The sequence below is a fragment of the Callospermophilus lateralis genome, chromosome 5 (assembly GCF_048772815.1).
Source record: "Callospermophilus lateralis isolate mCalLat2 chromosome 5, mCalLat2.hap1, whole genome shotgun sequence".
NCBI lineage: Eukaryota > Metazoa > Chordata > Mammalia > Rodentia > Sciuridae > Callospermophilus > Callospermophilus lateralis.
In genome coordinates, this window is record NC_135309.1 from 59,100,548 (window position 1) to 59,126,241 (window position 25,694).

The 25,694-nt window shown below is 38.5% G+C and overlaps 1 protein-coding gene across 1 annotated transcript in view; it reads right to left on the reverse strand.

Moving 5' to 3' along the window:
* The window catches only part of Aldh7a1 (aldehyde dehydrogenase 7 family member A1), a 37,346-nt gene extending 12,853 nt beyond the window's left edge, over positions 1-24,493 (reverse strand). The window contains exons 1-10 of the mRNA XM_076855901.1: positions 24,280-24,493; positions 22,134-22,187; positions 21,459-21,524; positions 14,608-14,688; positions 14,170-14,293; positions 9,933-10,065; positions 9,111-9,155; positions 8,121-8,198; positions 5,590-5,687; positions 560-601 (exon numbers count right to left, since the gene is read on the reverse strand). Of these exons, the coding sequence (XP_076712016.1) occupies positions 560-601; positions 5,590-5,687; positions 8,121-8,198; positions 9,111-9,155; positions 9,933-10,065; positions 14,170-14,293; positions 14,608-14,688; positions 21,459-21,524; positions 22,134-22,187; positions 24,280-24,471 (913 nt within the window). The 5' untranslated portion in view covers positions 24,472-24,493. The remainder of the gene's footprint in view (positions 1-559; positions 602-5,589; positions 5,688-8,120; positions 8,199-9,110; positions 9,156-9,932; positions 10,066-14,169; positions 14,294-14,607; positions 14,689-21,458; positions 21,525-22,133; positions 22,188-24,279) is intronic.
* Positions 24,494-25,694: the final 1,201 nt, after the last annotated feature.

Here is a 25,694-nt window from a genome sequence, read left to right on the forward strand (position 1 = left end):
TAAGACTCAACATACTGACTTTCATTACATTGTCCAGAAGTTAGGGTGATTTTCTAATTCCCTTTTGTCCCAAACTCAAATAATGAAAAGAGATGTAAATCACCTCTTGGTCTGCAGGTAAGTGATTAGCAAAAAACACCTGAGGAAGCATGCCCTCCCAACAGGAAACTTCTCACACTCCACAGAAGATTAGCTACAGAAATTAAAAGGAATCAGCACATCATGCAAGACTGAGTTATTCTGGAGCAACATGCAGCTAGTTTTCAGAAAACAAGAAAACACATGAAGTAATAATGCCACAGCACAGACAACGGAAATCTCGTGCACAGGCTCCATATCCTGTGTTATATTCTCCAAAAATGAATACTTCTCCTACTTAGTTATCTTTGTCTCTAACCCCAGCTTGTGTTGTATCTTATAAGTAAAATTCCTACATGGAAATAAGACCCAGCTCACATAACATAGGAAGGATTATTTCCTAAACAAGTTCTGTATATTCAAATGGCTACTGTGTCTATGTTAAACAGAAAACAAAACAACTAAAAAAGGGCAGCCTTACCAATAATGGCATTGTTTCCTCCAAGTTCTAACAAACTTCTCCCTTTAAAGACACAAACACAAATTAATTACTATTTCAGTATTTACTGCACACTGCTGTATATCTTCAAATTATAGTCTATCTCAATAATTTTTAAAAATTTCTGATGTATAATTATGATAAATATTACCAACAAATTTCCTCATTTTGATAATTATACCATGCTTACATGAGAGAATGCCTGTATTCTAAAACCCTGAAATATTTAATGATAAAAGGACACAATGTCTTTGACTTATTCCACTAACAGTAACAATAACATGTACATACTATGTGTGTGAACACACATGTGTGCATATATGTTGCTGGAGAAAGAAAGTGATAAAGCAAACTGGGGCAAAATATAAGCAATTAGTGAATCTGGTTAAAGGGTATAAAGAATTCCTTATACTAGTCTTGTAACCTTTAAGTTTGGAATTAGGAGAAAAATAATGTAAAATGGGCCAGTCACCCAAAGACCTAAACAGACACTTCTCAGAGGAGGACATACAATCAATCAACAAGTACATGAAAAAATGCTCACCATCTCTAGCAGTCAGAGAAATGCAAATCAAAACCACCCTAAGATACCATCTCACTCCAGTAAGATTGGAAGCCATTATGAAGTCAAACAGCAACAAGTGCTGGCGAGGATGTGGGGGAAAGGGTACTCTTGTACATTGCTGGTGGGACTGCAAATTGGTGCGGCCAATATGGAAAGCAGTATGGAGATTCCTGGGAAAGCTGGGAATGGAACCACCATTTGACCCAGATATTGCCCTTCTCGGACTATTCCCTGAAGACCTTAAAAGAGCGTACTACAGGGATACTGCCATAGATGTTCATAGCAGCACAATTCACAATAGCTAGACTGTGGAACCAACCCCAATGCCCCTCAATAGATGAATGGATAAAAAAAAATGTGGCATTTATACACAATGGAGTACTACGCAGCACTAAAAAATGACAAAATCATGGAATTTGCAGGGAAATTATGCTAAGTGAAGCTAGCCAATCCCTAAAAAACAAATGCCAAATGTCTTCTTTGATATAATGAGAGCAACTAAGAACAGAGAAGGGAGGAAGAGCAGGAGGAAAAGATTAACATTAATCAGAGTCATGAGGTGGGAGGGAAAGGGAGAGAAAAGGGAAATTGCATGGAAATGGAAGGAGACCCTCATTGTTATACAAAATTATATATAAGAGGTTGTGAGGGGAATGGGAAAAAAATAAGGAGAGAAATGAATTACAGTAGATGGGGTAGAGAGAGAAGATGGGAGGGGAGGGGAGGGGGGATAGTAGAGGATAGGAAAGGTAGCAGAATACAACAGTTACTAATAGGGCATTATGTAAAAATGTGGATGTGTAACCGATGTGATTCTGCAATCTTTGTAATGTTTTGAATAACCAATAAAAAAAAAAAAATGGGCCAGTCACTGAGGAAAACAGTATGGCAGTTTCCCAAAAAACTAAACAGAATTGTTATATGATACTAGAAATTCTACTTTAGAGTATATACCAAAAGAAGAGAAAGCAGGGACTCAAACAATTACCTATACTCCCACGTGCTTAACAGTTTTATTCACAGAGCCAAAAGATAGAAGCAACCCAAGGATCCGTCAACTGCCAAGTGAAGAAAACGTGGTGCACATACAGAGAAGAATATTACACAGACTTAAAGAATCCTATCCCACACTACAACATGGATGAACCTCAATGACACTACACCAAGTGAAATGGGCCAGTCACAAAAGGACAAATATAATTTCACTCAAATAATGTTGTAAAGTAATCAAAATCACAAATATAAAAATTTGCCAGGGGTAGGGGAAATTACTGTTTAATGAGAATAAATTTTTAATTTTGCAAGATGAAAAAGCTCAGAGTTGGGGGTGTAGTTCAGTAGCAGAGTGCCTGCATCACATACACAAAACTCTGAGCTTGATTCCCAGCATGGGGGGGTGGGGGGGGATCACTTTACGGTATTCTATTCTGATGATATACCAAATTTATTTGCCACAGCAAGGTACAATTATCACAATGAGGAAATTTGACGTTAATAGTTATCATAATTATACATCAGAAAATTAAAAATTATTGAGATAGACTACACATATTACTTTTCCAGTGTTGAGTAAATTTATTATTGGTTATTTATTCGATTATCTACTTAGGTCAGGGCCAAAGAGCATGTACATTAGGAATCCTGACACACCATGCCAATTCACATTCCAGAGAAGAAATATAGCAGTCTGTGAATGCCACTGTCACTTTACTCTCCCCAGCACACAGATGTGAGATTGATTTGCCTCAATTTTAAAGCTATATGTACCCTATTGTTCTTTAGAACACAAGTTCCTCAAATGCACTTTAAAATAATGTTTATTTATTTGTGCTCTCAGAACTGTATGATAGCAGGAGAGTCTGTTGCCACTTTCATCACTCTCAAATAGTTAAGCATCCAGTGGATATTAATCATGAAGGGATGGGGCTGTTACCGCCAAAAGCCTCTGGGCGCTACCACAGTTCCTAGCCTCTACTTTAGTCGTTGATTTAATGACAGCTTACTGGCTACAGCATAGCATTGTGCTAGATGCTAAGAAAAGACGTAAGAAAACCAAATATTCCATTATAAGATAGTAGCTTCTCCTACCTGGCTACAAGTGATATTTGGCAGAAAAGGGAAAACTGTGTTTTCTACATCCATCCAGTCTTCTGTGAAATGCTCTTTAACTACATTCCTAACCACCAAGCCTTTCCCTAAAAAGCATCTGTACCTTAAGATAGACAGACATACTTAACAAGTTATAATCCTACCTACTGATGGTACTACACACATGGACAACACACACATGCTTTAGAGGGCAGGGAGAAACAGAAGATGAAAGCCTATAGTGGGAGCAATGACACTAATAACAGGCAGCATCTTTTCATGTGTTTACTGGCCATTTGTCTATTCAAATACACCGCCCAGTCTTAAACTGTATTACTTGTCTTTGATATTGTTGAATTTTAAGAGTACTCAATATATTATAGACACAAGTTGCTCATCAAATATATGATTTACAAATATTTCCTGCCATAGGTTGCTCTTTTCACCTTTTTCTTGGTAGCCTCTTGAAGCACACAAGTTTTTATTTTGATAAAATCTAATTTTTCTATTTTTATTTTTGCTGCTTGCACTTTAGGTGTCTTATCTAAGTAACCACTGCCTAGCCCACAGTCACAAAGACTTATTCCTGTTTTCTACTAAGAGTTTAAAGTCTTGAATCTTATGTGTAGGTCTTTATATATTTTTAGTTTGTTTCTATATATAAGGTGAGGTGAGATAAAAACCCAACTTCATACTAGTGTACGTAGATATTTAGTTGTCCCAGCATCATTTGTTGAAAGAGATTCTTTCCCCATTGAAAATGTCTTGGCATTCTTATTTAAAAAGAAAAAAAAGCCAATCAGCAATCATTGCAAAGGCTTATTTCTGGACTCTCAGTTTTATTCGATTGATCTTTATGTGCATCCTTATGCTGCTACTAATATAGATTACTATTGATTTATACTCAATTTTTTTTTGAGAGAGAATTTTAATATTTATTTTTTAGTTATCAGCAGACACAACATCTTTGTTTGTGGTGCTGAGGATCGAACCTGGGCCGCACGCATGCCAGGTGAGCGTGCTACCGCTTGAGCCACATCCTCAGCCCTATACTCAATTTTTGAATACCTTTATTTTATTTATTTTTATGTGCTGCAGAGGATCGAACCCAGGGTCTCGCATGTGCTAAGTGAGCACTCTACCACTGAGCTACAACCCCAGCCCCTGATTTGTGCTCAATTTTGAAATCAAGAAGTATGAGTTCTTCAATTTTGTTCTTTATTTGCAAGATCATTTTGGCTATTTGGGGTCCTCTGAATTTCTGTAGGATTTTTAAGATCAATTTGTCAATTGTTACAGAACAGGAAGCTGGGATTTTAACAGCAATTACAATGCACCTATGTATCACTCAGAAAAAAAGTCAGATCTTAACAATACTAAATGTTCTATAAAATGAGAACAGGATACCTTTCCATTTATTTAGCTATTTTCCCATTTCTTTCAATGATGCTTTGAGGTACTCTGCATGAAAGACTTAAACTTCAGTTAAATTTACTTTTAAGTGTTTTATTATTCTCAATGCTATCATATATGTAATTACTTTCTAAGTTTCACTTTCAGATCATTCTTTATTGTATAGAAATATGATTTTTATATTGACTTTGTATCCTGAAATCTTGATGATCTTTTTTTTAAAAAAAAAATATTTATTTTTAGTTTTAGGTGGACACAATATCTTTATTTTATCTTTACGTGGTACTGAGAATTGAATCCAGTGCCTCATGCATGCTAGGCAAGAGTGCTACCACTTGAGCCACATCCCCAGCCCAATCTTGATGATCCTTAAATACCCTTTCGTAAACTTGTTTTTTAAAAGCAATGCCTAAATAAGAAAATAATAGCTCATTAACTAACTCAAGTCTCCTTTTATGCTGAGGGTGGAATCCAAATTTAGCATAATAGATGAAAATTGGTCAATATACCCCTGAAAAATTCTTAAACCAGCAATAAAGTAGAACACATGATGCTATGTCTGCAAGACCCTTTCAATCCCTTTCAGTCTTATGTATGTGAATGCAAAGGAGATGAGCACTCCACGACCTAAGCCCACATTCACTGGTTTTGTTTAAATTGTGATTTCTTTTTTAAGTTGCTAAACATGTCCAGAAGAATTTGAAAGATCCTTTTTATATGATTCTACTATTTTCTACTGTAGAAAAAAAGATATATTTCTTCTATATAAATTTGAGATTCCCCTAATATTCAACTAAAAATTGTACCCTTTTCTTTTATTGGACATTCAAACAAACATAACCAGCTTTTCCATGACCCTCTGAATGGACAAAACAAAAGCCAACTTTTATATTCCACATCCATACTTCTCAGAGAATTAAAATTCTCATCAGAAATCAACACTTACCAAACCTCTCCTGTACCATAAGCGCCACCTGTTTTCCCACCTGAGTACTTCCAGTGAAGGACAGCAAGTTCACCCGCTCATCTTTGGCCATTGCTGTGCTGCAGGGAAACAGACACGGTTACCCAAGCAGAGAAACCCAGTGATGGGAGCACCTACCGATGCCACAAGAAAACACTGACATGGGCCCCTGGCAAGGCAGTCCATCAAGGCTACAAGGAAGGCCTTCAGGAAAATGAAATACATTTTTCACAAAATAGGATAACCTGATCTGAGAGCTCTCTGTAAATAGAAATCGTCTACAGGAAGTTGTTAGATAAACAAGAAAAACCTTCCTGCATCTAGTGGGTGACTGGACAATATCCTTCTAGTATTTCCTTCATGAGCATGCAAGTTGTTTTTCAAATTCACAATCTACTACATAATTCCTTAAGAATTAAAAAATAGTGCCATACACAGTAGCACACACCTATATTTCAGTTACTTGAAAGGCTGAGGCAGGAGGATCACAAGTTCAAGGCCAATCAACAACTTAGCAAGACCCTGTCTCAAATTTTAAAAAGGCCTGAGATGTTGCTCAATAGTAAAGTACCTCTGGATTCAATCATCAGTATCAAAAAAAAAAAAGGGATTAAAATCTCAGATGGCTATATAGAAGCATCCAACAGGATCCCTCAAAGAAGCTGATTTAGAAAGGCTGTGCTAGGATTTCCAGTTGCTTTTAAGGAATGGCGATCAGTACTATTGATTTGAATCTCTGTTCATAGATCAGTGCTTCAAAGAGTTCAATTGAGCTAAGCAGGGAAGTTAAGAGCATCAGTCTAGTGCAGGGCTAGACAGCTTGATTCATCTACTCAGACAGGTTTCCTCAGGTTCAGCCCACAAATATGAGCACTGATACTCAAAGTGGTTCTACTTAACATATTCCTATACACACTACTGACCCATTCCAAGGCCAACACGAAGAACTGGATACTCAGACTACAAAAACAAGAGTAAATCAAAGAATACAATACTCATGTTTTAAGTGAAATTTAGATAATATTTCATTATTTATTGTATATGTGGGAGCTATTTTGCTAATACATTCTCAACTATTTGAACAAAGGACTAACTTATTGCTCCTTTTAAAAATTACCTAGTAAGTAGAAGTATGGTAAAAGTGTCAGAGAGAAATTAACCTTTTAGCCCCAACAGTATGAGTTATAAGGCTTAATTCCCAAGAGTCCTCACCTCATCAAAGTCTACGCTGGAAATAACAGCCTTTCATCATGGGTCAGAGTAATTATGGCCAATTCTAGCTTAAACAAGCTGTGATATTATACTATATAAATGAAGCCAGACACAAAATATATATGCCAGCCCATATATTATATGCTTCCATTTGTACGAAATATCCCAAACAGGCAAATCCAGAGATAGAAAGCCCAGTAGTGTTGTCAGGGGATGAGAAATGAGGGGATGATGAGTAATGTGGGTTTAGAGTGTGGAGTTTGAGTTTCTGGGCTGATCACTGTTTTGGAATAAGATAATGATGATGGTCCATAACACTGAATATTCTAAAATATTCACACACTTTATTCTGCTTAAGCGGATAACTAGTGAAGTCATCTTTCATATGTGAATGTCTCATCCACAAATTCCTGCATCGCAATTTTATAACTCAAAAATGCCTAAATATTTTAAAACAAATTAACTGGTAATTTCTCCCTTACCCCAAGAAGAAACAAAAAATGGAACAGTTCTTGAAAGACTCAAAGTTTCTTTCAAAACACATAAATATGTATGTTCCATTACTGTCTACAAAACAAAAACCATAACATAAATATGGAATAAATAAATGACAAGGGATAAACTTCAACTATTTTTTTTAATGCTTCTGAAAGTTTCTTGACCCATGGGTCACTAGGGTTTAACAATTCCCTGTATTAGTGAGCTGGGTTTAATGTAGCACAGCTTGATAATTACAGTGGAGGGACTTGGTGAATGTTTATATTTCACCCCTACCTATTCTTCAGAAAAAAAAGGTGAGATCAGCAAGGCTGGATGCTCTTGAGAGAGATCTACTGTTTTCTATAGCTTCGAAAGCAATCTATTTACATGAATAAGTTCTTGACTAATGAAATTTCAATAGAATTATGTTTGCAAAGTTTTAAACATTTGACACAGCAAAACTTGGAAAAAATAGGGGAGAGGCGACATATGTTCAGTTTTTGTCCCCTTTTCTTCCACCTGCTGTTGGAGAGTGATGAGATGCTCATGGAAGAGAAAGGCCTGACTTTGTACCAGGCTGGTGATAGGTGCCGCTAGGAGTGGGTTGGGGAAGAGAATAACTCTCACTCCTTTGCCCCAGGAAATATCAACAATCTCCATATTACCTGGTCATTTCCTGAGTAATTCCAAGTTTGGCTTTATAGAAGGACTCTTCCCAAACCCCAGTGCAGCACTGGATTTTGTTATTCTAGTAAAGACGATTTTCATTGATCAACCTGGGGTCCCTCAACAGAAGGATGGTCTCCATCTAATTCACTCACCCGATGTCTGCTCCACCACAAGTCAAGGAACAAATTGCACCAGGCAGCTTATTGTCCTCTAGAACTTTGGCTATTATCCTAGAAAGAAAGAGCCATTACTAAGACAGAAAATAATTTAGTATAAGACACATTTTTAAAATTAGGGATGAATTCCAACCATTTCACTCTCCTTTTCCAAGTTTCTCTCCCACCCTTTTAACATTCAGACTAAATTTCTCTTCACATATTATAAATAAGGTTTCCAAATACTTATAGGCAGAACTCCTTCTTTCTTTATAAAATAATCTTAAGAAGGAAAAAAAAAAGCATTTTGAACATAAAGAGAAGACATAAAGCATTGCTCAGGCAGTTCAAATGATCATGAAGTATTTTCTGCCAAAGGGCACATGGCAGCCCTACATAGAAAAGCACCCAATGTATTCCAGATTGTAGATTTGTAATGCTGATTTTATGACCTCATCAGAGCTGACAAGCTCTCAAAAAGGAATAAAATGCTAATAATTTTTTAACCAAAACATGAGATTCCCTTTAAACAGTACTGGGTAAATCAGTGGATTAATACAATCAGTTCTTTTTGTTAGCAGTCTATTAAGCAAAAGAAATAAAAATATTATCTGACTAAAATCTATACACAGAACTATTAATTTTGTTCAACAATTATTAAAAATAGCTCTGAAATTGCCAGGCTATTTCTTCTCCACTAAAGATGTTTTTATTTTTCTAGGTGATTAAAAAAAAATGTCTAGAAGAGTTCAACACTTAAGTCAATATCTGGCATGTTTCCAAAGAAATAAATGACATGATTCTGAATGAGCTGTGTCAACTGCAAAATGATACAAAAATGTTATTACAACCAAAGTTGAAAAAGGTTATCCAAATTCCATGCTTAAATAAATATGACATTTTCACATCATTTAAAAACTCAGGACCTTTCAATCACCCTTTCAAGATTATGCCATACCCAGGAAAAAGAAGGCCACACTCACTTACTTTGTGACAGCAACACTAACGAGGGAAGTTGTTGGAGCCCCTTTCCTAGACATAGTAAAAAAAAAAAAAGGAGAGAAGAAATTTGATTTTAGGGAAACCACAATACTTTTTATTACCAAGCAGAAGCAAAAGTCTTTGATAACGCTCTAATTCTACAAAAATAAATCTAGTAACTGAAATAGAAATCAATACTTTAGGTGGTATCTCTGGGGTCTAAGGGTCCACAAAACCTTCATGAACATAACAATGGCACCACTTGACTTTGAACCTACCTGCTTAATATCTGTTGCACTAACCTCTGCCAATTATAGGAACCAAATGAAGCAGAAATCCATCACCTACACAACTAGCTATTTGGACTTAAAGTATGGGTTTCTTTGGCAACGTGGTCTAAATCATTAATCCTTGAAACTATGCTTTGTTTTATAGATAGATCTGAGTATATTCAATTGAAGATAGCATTTGATATCACATCTGAAGCACTGGCAGTTTTGCTAAGGACTGAATCCTTAAGCCGGAGAGCCTAACACTAACTCTGAGTAGTTAGCATGAGAATTGAATTACAGTACACGTATTTGAGGTAGAAATGAAGGTGGGAGAGAAAGGGGGACAGCGCTGTACCAAAAAACTAAGTCACATAACCAGTGGCAAAATATGGAATAATTAAAAATCAGTGCTTCCTGACTAGCACACATGACAATGTTAACTGAAAGAGTAAGTATTGAAAACATTTCAATATATTTAAAACGTTTTTAATAGTTTATGAAAATGACCACTTTTATCACCTTCTTACTGCTGGGCAGGGAAGTGAGCAGATCTTACCAAAGACAGACATTCCCAGTGATCATTGCAATGGCATTATTCCAGCCATACACTGCCACAGGGAAATTGAATGCAGTGATGATTCCAACCAGACCTACAGGATTCCACTGTTCAATGAGTGCATGGCCAGGTCCTGAGATGGGGGAAGATACAGAACATGCTCAAGCACATTGATTTAATGCATATGAATTAATAAGAATAATATCTGAAATTGTAAGGGTAAAATTTCTAAGCTGATTCTAAACTGCAAAGCCTGAGTTAAAGTGTAAAAGACCGGGCATTGTAAAGCTTCGAGGCCTGGGTTAAAGAGTAAAAGACCAAGTATTGTTAAGTTCCCCTGCTACCCCCAAAACCTGTAATCCCTGTAGCTGTTAGGACAATACCCGAACTGCCCAGTAAATATTTCCACTGACTCCCGGGTTGCCTAATAACTTGGGACTCTGTGTAGTATGTCACGTAGGCATTTAGGCCCTAAAACCAATCAGTTTGAATGTGTACCCTGCTTAGGAGAGACCAATCACCCCTGCCCAATCTGTTCCCGCCAATGAATGTACTAATCATGTCCCAGAGTTGTTGTTCAATTTTCCTGCGCCTCATAATGATTTGTTCTGATGTATGCAAAGCCCCCACCCCCTCCAAAAAAGTGTACTTAAGCTCTGCCTGACCTCTGCTCTGGGCTCTGGGCTGCTCTCCCTTTTTGAGCAAGCCTGCCTGGAGCCTCAGCGTGCTGAATCGGATCCTCAATAAACTCCCTCTTGCTTATTGCATAAAGTCAGTCTCTTGGTGGTCTCTTCCTCCGACGCTTCGCCGGACCCTTACAAAATCTTTCATTTTCAGAACAAAAGTACATATTCCAGACCAGGAGAAATTTCAGGTGCCTTGTAATGGATCACTTTACACAGCATTGGATATGAGTACTTTTTTTTTTTTTTTTTTTTTGGTATTGGGGATTGAATTCAGGGGCATGCAACCATTGAGTTACATCCCCAGCCCTATTTTGAATTTTATTTAGAGACAAGTTCTTATCACCTTGCTTTTACTGAGGCTGGCTTTGAACTCTCAATCCTCTACCTCAACCTCCAGAGCCACTGGGATTACAGGCTTGTGCCACCATGCCCAGCTACGAGTACATTTTTAATGTAAAACAGAAGTATTTATCACTATAATATTCTTTATAAACCATAAGGCTACTCATTGTATCTCTGAAACTCACAGGAAGTACATACATTAGGGCAGTTATTGATCCTATCTGGAGACAAGGAAATTTCAGAGAGGTGTTAAGAGGTGCCCTAAGAAATGTGATCACAAAAGACAAAACATGACCAGAATACAGAATTTGTGCCTCTTAACGCTTTTTAATGTTGCCAATTGAAGTGGGCTTCAATCCTTTTCACATTCGAGACAAGGCAGATCATTTATAGGCTAATGTTGAATGAATATGTTACCAAAGACATTCACTACAGGAAAATTAAAAATTACAAATAGAAGTATTTATGTATTAAATACAATCTAGGCTGGGACACAGTGGTGCACACCTCTGATCCCAGCTACCCAGCCACCAGCAGTAGGATAAGAAATTTGAGGGCAAGTAACTAAGCAAGACTCTGTTTCAAAATTTTAAAAGTATGGATGGATAGATCTGATTGAAAAAGATTATAATTGGTGAGTCAGGCACCAAGAGCAGTCACAGATCGAAGTTTCTTGCTTGCATGTGTATACTTCCCAAATTGACAGTGTACTAACTTTTCAAACTGGAGGAACCTCTTTTAAGTGTTCAATGACATAAAATTAATCTTGAATAGTAAGAATTGTTTTTATACATTTAATTAAGGTCATTAACAATTCACTTAATAAAAGGACTTCTCTAGCCCGGCATGGTGGCACATACCTATAATCCTAGCAACCAAGGAGACGCATAAGTACAAGGCCAGCCTCAGCAACTTAGCAAGACCCTATCTTAAGACAAAAAGTAAAATGGGCTAGGAATATAGCTCAGTGATGGGGTGCCCCTAGGTTCAATCCCAAGTACAAAAAAAAAAATTAAATTAAATTAAAAAGGCTTGAACTCTCTACAAGCAAAGAATTTGTCCAACAATCCAAAAAAATTAAACTTTATTGTAAAAAAAATTTTCTTGATTATAAATGTAATAATACATATGAAAATTTTATAAAATGCAGAAAATAGTAACACCCCAATAATTCCACCACTTATAGAAATCACCACTAGTATACTTTTGAGCATACTTCAATCCCTTGTACTGTCAAAGCAGATACACAGTTACCTGTTTTGGTCCATCAACACTGCAAACATTATCAATGTATAAGCTCTCATTCTCATCAGTAAAACATGATCAAAGTACAAGGCTGGTCTTTGCCCCATAGTTTGTAATAGAAAAAGTTAAATATACCCTAAATATCCACCATTGAAACACAGCTAAATTGTAACAACCTTAAAGCAAAATAGTAACCAAAAAAATGAAGGAAGCTTCTTACCATATAAATGTGAAACAATTTCCAAGATGTATGAAGTAGGAAAAAAGTACAGAACAGCATGAATAATTTTCCATTTTCAAAAACAACACCACCTATTTACCTGTGTGTGAACTAAAGTTCTAAAAAGATACACAAGAAATCAAAAATGTTCATTTTTTCCATGGGTTGTTATAGATAGTGAAACTTTTCATCTTTTACCCTTTTCTGATTTTCTGCTATTCATATTATTTTAAAAAAATAAATAAATTTACAAATAAGTAAATGCAACTATCATTTTGACCCAGTTATCCCACTCCTTGGTTTATACCCAAAGGACTTAAAATCAGCACACTATAGTGATACAGCCACATCAATGTTTATAGCAGCTCAGTTCACAATAGCTAAGCCATGAAACCAGCCTAGGTGCCCTTCAATGGATGGACAAAGAAAGTGTGGTATATATACACAATGGAATACTCAGCCACAAAGAGAAATGAAATTATGGCATTTGCCAGTAAATGGATGGAACTGGAGACTATCATGCTAAGTGAAATAAGAAATTCCCAAAAAACTAAAGACCAAATATTCTCTCCCATACACAGATGCTAACACACAATAATGAAGGGGGAAGGAAAGACAAAAGTACTTTGGATTAGACAAAGGGGAATAAAGGGAAGAGAGGGAGATGGGAATAGGAAAGGCAGTAGAATGAACTGGACATAACTTTCCTATGTTCATATGTGAATACACAACCAGTGTAACTCCACATCATGTACAACCACAAGAATAGGCAGTTATACTCCATGTATATATAATATGTCAAAATATATTCTACTGTCATGTATAACTAAAAAGAACAAATTTTAAAAAAATTTTAAATGAATAAATAAAAATAAGTAAATGCAATCTTTCAATAAAAGTGTGGGGTGAGAAGACAATCTTCATTAACATCTTTAAGACATGCTAATATTCCACCCAAATTAGTTTAATGTTTTCCTTAGAATTAGGCATTTAAGTCATTTTTAAATATATTCTATTGATATCTATAATGCACACTTTTTTTTTTTTTTTTTTGGTACTGGGGATTGAACCTAGAGGCAATTTACCGCTAACCTACATCCCCAGCCCCTTTTCCCTTTTATTTATTATTTTTTGTACCATCATGATCACATACTGAGTCACATCCCCAGCTCTTTTTATTTTTTTATATTGAGACAGGATCTCACTAAGTTTCTTAGGGCCTTGCCAAGTTGTTGAGGCTGGCTTTGAACTTGCAATCCTCTTGCCTCAGCCTCCGGAGTCACCAGGATTACAAGCATGCACCACCACAACCAGCTAAACACCTTCATGCATAAATTTTTGTCACATTCTAGATAGTCTTAAAATTGACTTCAAATTTAAGACTCTGGGTGTATTTCCCAATTGATTTCTAGATGTGTTAAAAGTCTACCCCTCATGTACTCACACACTGGGTTTTATCTTTGCAACAAAACAAAATGGAGTGGGGATGCAGCTCAATGGTAGCACCTGCCTAGCACCCACCTTGTGTGGGGCCCAGGTTCAATTCTCAGCAGGCAGGTCAGGGTGGGGTGTTCTGAATCTCTTGTTTTTATTTGCCTTAATTTGCATTTCTTAGAAAGATTGAAGACCTATTCACATATTTACATTCCACTTGTAATTCCTTTTTTGCAAATTATTCCCATCCAAAGCTTTTCTAGAGCTCTCTCTATCAGAGTACATTCAGCTTAACTGACATATGACTTACTTTCAGAAGGCAAGATGGGTCCCCCAACCATACGTGACAAGCCAACAGCATAATCACAAATATCCACGTACTCTTGAACTTCTCCCACACCTTCCACCAGGATTTTCCCCATCTCCAAAGACACCTAAAAATTAAAAAGCCAAGCAGGATTTTTCCAACAGAATTAACACTTTAAACATTAAACTGAGGTGGGCAAAAGTAAAACATTATTTCATGTCTATTTTGTGACAGAAACAAACTGAAGAAAGTCTGTTCCTTTTTTCTGTAGAATTTTAAAACTGAAGAATTTTCTTTAATTTTTACTGTCCATCTCATTAATCTTTCCTCTTAAAAAAAAGATTTGAAACGTATAAACTCAAAAATCACAATCTTATATCAAATATGCATGACAGCTTTATTCTCTACTCCAAGGATTGTATATATACTGCAAAACATTACCAGGTTCCCCAGTACTTGGATCTTCTCCCTCAAGGCATCACCAATCTGCCTTACTATTTCTCCTCTCTTCGGAGCAGGGATCTAAGAAAACAATAGAATTTTAGTGTTCTGACCCAAAGGGTAAATTCATGTCTATAACAGTGCTATTTGTACACTGTAGAACAAAGTACAATCACACCAAAGAAGACTTTTTGATTACATCAAGACTGTGCTATGGCTAAACACAGCAGCTAAAATAAATGCAAGGCACTCATGGGGCTCATATCTACTGGAAGTTGCAGGGGTGAAAAGACAACAAAATATTACAAATCGTTGCAGGGCATGGTGGCACATGCAAGCCTATAATCCCAGCAGCTAAGGAGGCTGAGGCAGGAGAATAGTGAGTTCAAAGCCAGCCTTAGCAACTTAATGAGGCCCTAAGCAGCTTAATGAGACCCTGTCTCAAAATGAAAGATAAAAAAGGGCCAGGGATTAGATTAATTCTAGATAGGGAAGAGGGGTGGAGGGAAAGGGAAGGGGAAGGGGATTAGCAAGGATGGAGGAATGTGATGGACATCATTATACAAAGTACATGTATGAAGACTTGAATTGGGTATCAACATACCTTATATACAAACAGAGATATGAAAAATTGTGGTATATATGTGTATTAAGAATTATAATGTTAGGGGGCCGAGGTTGTGGCTCAGCGATAGAGAGCTCACCTAGCACATGGGAGGCCCTGGGTTCGATCCTCAGCACCACATAAAAATAAATAAATAAAGATAATGTGTCCAACTAAAAAATAAATATTAAAAAAAAAAAGAATTGTAATGTTGGGCTGGGGCTGGGGCTCAGCGGTAGTGCACTTGCCTGGCATGTGTGAGGCACTGGGTTCGATTCTCAGCACCAAATATAAATAAATAAATAAATAAAGGTCTGTCAAAAACTTAAAAAATATATAAAAAAAATTGTAATGCAAAAAAAAAGTAATGCATAATGGCATAAATTGATGTGAACATACTTTATATACAGAGATACGAAAAATTGTGCTCTATATGTGAAAAAAGGATTGTAATGCATTCCACTGTTGTCATGTATTTAAAAAATAATAATAATAAAAAAAGGGCCAGGGATGTGGCTCAGTGGTTAAATGCCCCTGGATTCATCCCTAGTACGAGGGCAAGAGAGAGAAAGAGGGAGAGAGAGAGAGGGAGAGAGAGAGAGAGAGAGAGAGGGAGGGAGGGAGAGAGAGAGAGAGAGAGATTACAAATTGTCATCAGGGCTATAAAGACAAAGGGGGGAAAAAGATAGTGAAACACAGAAGACAGTACGATTGGAGAGTAAATGGACAAGATGCTTTACCTAAAAAGTTCACAGGGAAAATATCTAAGGAGGTAAAACTTAAGCTGAAACCAGAAGAATGGGAGACATTTAGCCACAGGAAGATTCTTCCAGAGAAAGGAAAAAAATGTGTAAGAGGGATCATGGAAAACAAAAAGGGCTGGCAGGAAAGCCAGTATATCTAAAACTCTCAGAGGCTTTTAAGGAGTTGGAATCTTACTCCTGGTACAATGCAAAAATCTTTAATTTTTTTAAGGTACAGAATAAGATGATTTCCTTTATCTTTCAATATCACTATCTGACAAATAGAAAATAATTTGAAGGGGAAAGAACAGAAGCAGGGATATACCAGTTAAGAACATATTATAGCTGGGAACAGGGTTTCACACCTGTAATCACAGCTACTCAGGAAACTGAAGCAGGAAGATCATAAGCTGGAGGACAGCCTGGGCAGTTTAGCAACACCCTGTGTCAAAATTTTAAAAAGTCCTGGGCACATAGTTCAAGGGTACAGCACCTGCCTAGCATGAAGACCTGGGTTCCACCCTCAGTAACACACACACACACACACAACACACACACACAAATTACAGTAGCCAGGGCAAAAGATCAAAGTGACTTGGTTTTAACACTACAATGATACCAAGGGAGACAAAGTGAACTCCAGATCTAATTTTGGAAGTAGAACTGACAGGACACACTAATGGAACAGATCTAAGACAAGTCCAAGAAATAGGGAAAATAGAAGAACTAAGGATGACTCTCAGGTCTCTGACTTGAAAATCCAGATAGATGCAAGTGCAACTATTGGACAAGGATGATTTGGGAGGAGGAGCCAGTGTTTTTCAGGTCACCCTACTAAAATAAAAGTTTGTCATTTTTATAATACATGCACTCTTTTATAAACAGGAAACAAGAACTTGTAATGTTAAATAAATTAGCACAGCTCCTATATATTTCCTAGCAAAGGCTTGCATTTAATAATGTTTCAACTAGTCAGATATGCTGGCTCACGACTCCCAAGTAATCCCAGCTATTATAGAGGCTAAGGCAGGTGGATGACAAGTTCAAAGCCAGTCAGATCAACTTAGCAAGACTCCCAGATAGGCACCAACTGTCCTCATCCCTGCACTAATGAAGTCACATGTAGAATGAACATCAAATATAGTCATATGGGGGGAACTGAAAGCATTGAGGAAAAGATTAGGTAAGAATTTGAGAAGCCATGAGTGGTGGTACATACCTATAATCCCAGCACTCAGGAGGCTGAGGTGGGAAAGTCACTTGAGCCCACAGTTTGAGAGCAGCCTATGACATGGCGAGAACTCGTTTAAAAAAAAAAAAAAAAAAAAGACCCATAATCCCAGCAGCTCAAGAGGTGGAGGCAGGAGAATTGCAAGTTCAAAACCAGCCTCAGCAACTTAGCAAGGCACTAAGCAACTCAGTGAGATACTGTCTCTAAATAAAATACAAAAATGGGCTGGGGAGCTGGGCACAGTGGCACATGCCTGTAATCCCAGCAGCTCAGGAGGATGAGGCAGGAGAATCAGGATTTCAAAGCCAGCCTCAGCAAAAGCTAAAAAATTCAGTGGGACCCTATCTCTAAAGAAAATACAAAACAGGACTGGGGATGTGACTTAGTGACTGAGTGCCCCTGAGTTCAATCCCCAGTTCCTCCCCACAAAACAGAAAATATGACTTTGGGGAAAATAAAAACAGATACCCATGTTAAAAGGCTACCAGTTACCTGGTATTTCTACATTTAGGAGAAAATGGCTCATTAACAGTTCCTGTCCTCAAGAGATGGGAGAGATTCCAACTCTCACCAAAATGAAAGAAAACTAAGGACACACCAGGGATGAAGAGGAGCAAAAGCTGGGCCAAAACTCACTCATGAAGCAAAGCAGCAAGTCTCAATATTCCTGACCACGTTCTCTGTGGTTGGTTTTAGGTAAGAGGAAATCGGTTTTATAAACTGCCTTACCATATATTCATATTTTGATTTCATTTCCCTTTAAGAAGAATATTCCCTCTGAAAAAAATCCCAGGCTTAACTCAAGTAAAGTAAATGAGCCAGGCACAGTGGTGCATGCCTGTAATCCCAGCAGCTCAGAAGCTGAGGCAGGAGAATCACAAGTTTCAAGCCAGCCTCAGCAATTTAGCAAGGCCCTAAGCAATTTGATGAGACCCTGTATCTATATAAAATATTAAAAAGGCGGCTGGGGACACAGCTCAGTTGGTAGAGTGCTTGTCTCACATGTACAAGGCCCTGGGTTTCATCCACAGCACCACCAAAAAAAAAAAAAAAAAAGATTATATATATGGTTGAGGTTGTGGCTAAGCAGCCCTGGGTTCAATCTCTGGTACCAAAAAAAAAAAAAAAAAAACTAAATGAAACAGTGGTTTATCCTAACACATGCAAAGTCAGCAGAAAGGAGGCAGCCCCAGGAGGGAGGATCCAAGAGGGAAGCTTGAAGATAGAAGGGCAGCAAACTCTGGTCTATTCTTGTTTGAGGCACCCATTACCTCTCTAAGTCACTGCCCTACCAGCAAGAGCCTCAGAGACAGTCTGGAAAAGCTCAGTTTCTACCCTAAACTTTGAACTCAGTTGCTTAACTCAAACTCTAACTAGCAGGATCGCCAACTGGCTCTCTTACTATCACCTAGGAAAGTGACCTATTGTCACTTAGCAACCCCACTCTATTAGGAGATCTAAAATGTATCAGCAGCATGAGAAGGCACATTAGACACAGAGTGGACTACTAATGAGGTCCAACCCAAAAAAGTACAGCACAATATTCAAGAAAGATCTCCAATATGTCAGATACCAACCACCCCCACAAAGAGCAGAGCCTTAAAAGCCAGTTCGGGAAAAGATTACACAAACTTCCTGTCCCCCAACCCCAAACTGCTTGTATTTACCCTGGGTAATACACTAGATGCTTCTAGTCAGAAGACAAGTAAAGTTATACCTACATCTACCCAGCTACTCAGGAAGCTAAGGCAAAAAAATCCCAGACTTGAGGCAAGCCTGAGCAACGTAGTAAAACCACCACCACACACAAAAAAAGTGACATTGCAGTAGCATCCAAAACAATGTATATATAATGAGCCCTAAATTATATACTTTAGTTAATAATAATGTAGAAATATTGGTTCATCAATAATGCAAGATATTAATATTGCAAAAAACCTGGGAAGAGGAGTAAACATGAAATATACACTTTCTGTTCATGTTTCTGTAAACCTAAAACCAATCTAAAAATGAAGTATTAATTTTTTTAAAGTATATGTATTAACTTAAAAATTGTATAGTACTTTAGACTGGTATGCAATGATAACACAGGTCACAAAATTTTCCACCCGCCATATATGTATATGTATGTATAATAATCACAACTATGGAGTAAATATACAAGCCTGGAAGAAAATGCACCAAAACACAATTCAAATGGCTTCTCTGTATTGAGGAGGTTGGGATTCAGGGGTTGGGGGAAGTACCAGGGACTGAACTCAGGGGCGCTTGACCATTGAGCCACATCCCCAGCCCTATTTTGCATTTTTATTTAGTGACAGGGTCTCACTGAGTTACTTAGTGTCTCACTTTTGCTAATGCTGGTTTTGAACTGCTGATCCTCCTGCCTCAGCCTCCCGAGCAACAGGGAGTATGCCACCATGCCTGGCTAAATATGATTATTTTACTATACTTTAAATCTGAAATGTCCTCCAAAGGCTTACATGTTGAAGGCTTGATTCTCAGTTAGTGATGCTATTGGGAGGTGGGAGTAATTTTAGGACTAGAGCCTAGTTAGAGGTAGATCGCTGGAGTCATGCCCTTGAAAGAGAAACCTGGGCCCTGCCTGTTTCTCTAATTCTTGACTGCAAGGTGAATAGCTTTGCTCCATCATGTGTTCCCCACCACGATGCTCTGACTTACATAAAAAAAATGGTGCCAGCAGGCCATGGAATGAAACCTCTGAAACCATAAGCCAAAACAAATCTTCTTTTGTTTTTTAATATATTTATTGTACTTGTTTTACTTATAGTTGGACACAATACCTTTATTTCACTTATTTATTTTTATGTGGTGCTGAGGATCAAACCCAGGGTCTTGCACATGTGAGGGTAGCGCTCTACCACTGAGCCACAACCCCAGCCCAAAATTTTTCTTCTTTTAAGTTGATTTTCTCTAGTATTTTGTCACAGCAAAAGAATACTAACAACAAACTTCTTTTTTGGTGAGGGGTGACATGCCAGGGATTAAACCCAGAGACTCTTGCATGATAAGCAAGTGCTCTGCTGCTAAACTATAACCTCAGCCTTTTTTTAAATTTTAAGATAGGGTCCTGCTAAATTGCCCATGCTGGCCTCAAACTTGAAATCTTTCTCCCTCACCTCCCTATTTGCAGCTGGAATTATAGGTGTGTACCACCATGCGGAGATCTTTTTTTTTTTTTTTTTTTTTAATAAGATGTATTATTTCTACAATTAGAAAAGGTAATCTTAAATGATACTGTTTGGGACATCACTCAGATATGTGAACTTTACTTAGGAAACTGTTAACTTGTGTAAGTGGTATTTTCCTGCTTATTTTTTATTGCATAAAGTGGAACCCTCAGCCTACTTACATCCAGAATAAAAGTAGAGGAAAGATGTTTTCCATGTTTTGCAGAAAGATGATCTTAGCTGAGGACAACTGTGTATTCAACCCAGGAGTCTGCCCCGTCTCTCCTTTACTTTCCCCTCCTCAGGAGCCAGCCCCCACTAGGTCAGTGTGGCCCCACCCAGACCAGACACGGTTCTCATGTTTGCTAATCTGACCCCTGATAGAGATTTAGACCGGGAAGGTAGACTCTGCCTACAACCCCTTGTCCTGAGAAAGAGATGTTGTGGCTGCTCTTGAGGCCAGGCATACTGACCTACTGCATCCTTCCCAGGTCAATCTGGCAGGAGGGACAAAGAGAAACAAATAAGTATTTTTTAAAAAAGATCTTCCATTCTTTTTCTACTTGCTTACTTATAACTTCAGAGGATAATATTTGTAGCTCAAGTTCATACTGCATAAGTACAAAATTTTAATCCATTTAAAATAACTCATTCAGGGGCTGGGGTTGTAGCTCAGTGGTAGAGCACTTGTCCAGCACATGTGAGGCACTGGGTTCGATTCTCAGCTCTACATTAAAAAAATAAGTAAATAATGTATTATAATGTAAATGAATAAAATAATGTAAATTAAATAATGTAATGTAATGTAAATAAAATAAAGGTATTGTGTCCATCTACAACTAAAATTTTTTTTAAAATAAAAAGATATTTTTTTCAAATAAAATTATGCATTCAATGAATGCCAAACACAGAAAATTCCCAGAAATTGAGTGGAGACAAATTGCTGCCCCAATTCAGCATCACAGCCTCAAGGAGCCCATGTTTCATTGAGAGGCAGTGACTTGCTGATCAGATGTTTGTTTATCTCCTCACAATTAAGAAAGGACCTCTTCTGTGCTTTAGACCACAAATAACATACTTACATCTGCCCAGACTTTCCAAGCTTCTCTTGCTTTCTTTATAGTTTCTTCATAGTCTGCCACACTGGCCTACATTAAGAATTAGGAGGGGGGAAAAAAAAGAATTAGGAGGAGAAAAAAAAGGAAACAGTAAAGGAAGGTGATGACCTTCTTCAAGAACACAGAGACATTTTTGGATACAAACTGGAAAGTCTCCGGATATCCCTGAGATATATGATTGAGGATGATTTTTACAGTCTGAGCTTTCAAAATCTGGCCAGAACCCAGGAAGATAGGATGGACTCCAGCTCTGCTGTAAAACCTTGATTTTCAAAGCAAGGTCCACTGGTCTTATCTGAGCACATCACCTGACCTGTGTTAGAAGCGAAGACCTCGGGCTCCAACCCAGACTTAAGGAATCAGAAACTATATTCTAACAAAAACCCTCAGGAGATTGAGAAGCGTGGTGTTAAATGAAACTCCTTAGTCCTCTCTAGAGTTCACCTTCTCTAGGACATGTCATACCCACCCTAAAAGTAGACAGTCTCTCCCAGACATTCTTTAACGTCAAATGAAACAGAAACACCTTATTCTTTGCATTTGTATATTTGTATTGCTCTTGACCTGCCTAATAGGATTCTATCTCTAAAGAAAATTTGCAAAAACTCCCTGTGAACAGTTTGAATTTTAAAAGCTTACCTGCCGGACTCTTGCTATTGGTTCATTGTTAGCAGGACAATAGGTTGTAATAACCTAAAAACAAACCCAAAAAAAAATGACCATTATTTACAGAAATCACAATTCTTTCCATATTGAGGGAACAGACTGAAGAAGAAACATGGGGAGAGGGAGCAGATACAATGTCCAAGATAGAATACTTTACATTGTTACAATTAAAATGAGTCAGATTCAGTATAAAGAGAGAGAGAAATTAAGTCTTAAAAGAAACAACCATGAGCTACTGAGATGCAGAAAGCACAGCTGTAAATTTTAACCAACAGGCCTTTGGCACGTGTCCTTGTAAATGAGGGAACTATGCAAGTACAAGGAAAAATAACACAAAATTATGCAGCTCTACCCTGACTCCACCTCCAGATCAACCACTGATACAGCCCTTCTATAAATATTGGACCCCCAGTCCAAGGCCGGGCTTCTCACTCTCAAGATAGCCTGCATGGTCCCTTGAATGTGTATCCACTTTCTAAATAAACCTCTGTCTATGCCTTTGTCTGGCTCATGCCAAAGGTCTTTACTGTCACATATGCCAAGAACCCTGCTGGTTCCGAGTTAAATTTCCCTTCCTAACACCCCTATCCGGAGACATGTTGCCCTGTGACAAAACCACTCTACAGCATGGTGGCACACACCTGTAATCCCAGGTACTAATCACAAGTTAGAGGTCAGCCTGGGTAACTGAACAAGATCCTCTCTCAACAATTTAAAGGGCTGAGGATGTAGTTCAGTGGCAGAGCAATTGCTTCATGTGAGACCCTGGACTTGTCCCAGTACAAAGGTGGGGGGCGGGGGGGACGACACAGACTCTACAGAGATAGACCTTTCATTAGGAACCACCTTTCCCTAAAACCCACCCTTGCCATCTAAATATTAGGTATACAAACAAAGGCCTCAATGTTACAAGTTATTTCAACTATTTTTCAATTAGCAGACCAAAGTTTTACTCATTCCTTCTCTCCCTTATTCTGCCCACCCTCTGGTCTGAAGATGAAACAGTAAACTCTAGAGACTATGACAAAAGCCTATGTCCACACAAACTGGAGAGGTTTCAGGTCGATCAGGAAAGGAAAAAAAAAAAAAAACCCAACGTACAATTAAAAGGCCATCAGGAGAGAGTATTTAATGGAAGAGCCTAATGATTAGGAAAAAAAAAAGTTGGAAACTACCATTGAATGAAATCTGGAGAACAATTAAAATCACCTGCATCTCCTACTGCCACAGATAAATGAAAAATATATTTCCTCTATCCAAGTAGTTTATTTATTAAATAGTCACCTGAACTGAAGGTCACATAACATTTTCCTATAAAAGCTTCCTTTGATAGGCCACATTTTTTCCAAAAAGGGGGGGGGGGGTGGTGTCAGCATAATAACCTTACCTTTTCATTGCATTCTATAAAACATATTTTTGAAGACTAAGGGTGCCAGGCACGGTGTCAAACTCTGCGTAATAGAGAAATGCTGGAAATCCCATTTTTAAAGAAGTTCACACGATTTTTAGCAAGTAAAACCTTGTCCACCGGAGTTCAGAAAGAGGATATAAACCTGGCGCGGTAATGTACGCCTGTTAATTCCAGTCACTTGGGAGGCTGAGGCAGGAGGACCCCAAATTCCCTGTCAGCCTCAGCAACTTAGTGAGACCATGTCTCTAAAATAAAAAGGAACTGGAGAGAAAGCTCATGGGGGAAGTACCCCGGGTTCAAGTCCAGTACCAAAAAGAAAAGACCAATAAAAAGGACAACATAAAACTACACCGTTACTTTTTAAGAGCTACAGTCGTGCTCATAATTAAGATCAACTGCTCAGCAAAGTGTGTGGCGTCTCTCACTACAAATCCCAAGCAGGACGCTGCCATACGGTTTTAAGTATGAGAGGATCTAGCCCCCTACCAGCTCCAAAATGGCTTCGAATCTTCATGGCACACAAAGACCTAAAAATCTAAGGATTGTTCTATTTTTGGCTTGGTTTTACTTGTAAAGGCACTCTGTGTAGCTTCAAAACGTCCCATCCAGTGCAACCGCCGCCAGGGCCAGCGGGAGTCGGGTAAGGCAGAGCCTGCCCAGCCTCCCCAGCAAACCCCAGCGGCTGAGATTTCTCCAGGGGACGCATACCTCTCCCTGGCCGCCCCAGCTTCCATTATACACGCCCTCGTTTTCCTCGCGGAGCCCCAGCTCCTTCAGCCAAGTATACTGGGGCTGATTGATCAGCAGAGTGGACATGAAGGCAGCAGGCCTGTTCCAAAGTCCTAGAAGCTTTCTGTTCTTTGCAGCGTTCACACAAAGCGCGCGAGCAAAATACCACATCCTGAGTCCCGGACGCGTGACGCGCCTGCAGTCTGGAAGGCGGCTGAAATAAGAGTCCCGCCCAGCCTCCGGGAGAGTCCATTGGGCAGGCCTGGGCCCTGCCTCCCAGCACGGCCCCCACAGCGGCCTGCAAGCTCAGGACCTTATTCCTGCGGAGCTCGGAGTTTAACCCCAGCTTGGAACGACACTCTGCAGCTGAGGGAAGGGCGGGGGGTGGGGGGTTGGCGGGTTGCCACCCGGTGAAAGACTTCAGGGACCGGACAGGTGCTAGGAATTCTGTTCAGCAAAATGCTGCCTCTGAAGTATATATACTAGGTTAGAGCAGAGCTTTGACAACTGCATTATGCATTTCGTCACTCTGACCATGGTGTTCAGTACCCATTCTGAATCTAGGTCTGGGCTGGGGTCTGAAGATTGGTATTTCTAACCACTTCTCAAGTCATGGTGATGTCCCTGGTCCCTGAAGTAGCCTGGGAAATTGGTGGGGGGAGGGTAAATTACAAATTAAGTGTCATAATAAATGAAAAATATCAAATTATTGCATTTCCTTCTAAATATCCTACCTCGGTATACTCTTACGTTTGAGAAACACAGATGAGTTTTGATCAACTACCTTTATATTGTGTCTTCTTTTTTTCTTTTTCTTTTGCAATATTGGGGGTTCAACCCATGGCTTTGTTGGCATGTTAGGAAAGCGACTATCACTGAGCTACATTTCCACCAGCCCTATGTATCTTCTGCCTTCTAAATGTACTGACTGAACTGGACACACTTTAACCACCTCTATTGAAAATAACAAAGTTTGCACATGGCCAATTCTACTTTTCTAAACAACTTATCAAATATGTCATAGGGTTGTAATTAAGCATAGGTACAAATGACTTCTACTTAGGATATCCTCAGTGAGTGCTAGCTGTCTTTGTTTTTCAAAGATAGCTGGGCAGGAGGCAGATTATGACCTGAAAAGATCTGCTGGCTCCCTGATGGCATTAAATTGGTGAATTACCACCACTCGGGATACCTTATGGATTTCAAAAACTCAGAATCTGATTTGTCCATGCATTACTAAGTGACACGGTTGTTCTAGGTAAACTCATATAAATCAGATTCTTAGAAAAGGAAGGGAGGAAGGGAGGAAGGGAGGAAGGGAGGAAGGGAGGAAGGGAGGAAGGGAGGAAGGGAGGAAGGGAGGAAGGGAGGAAGGGAGGAAGGGAGGAAGGGAG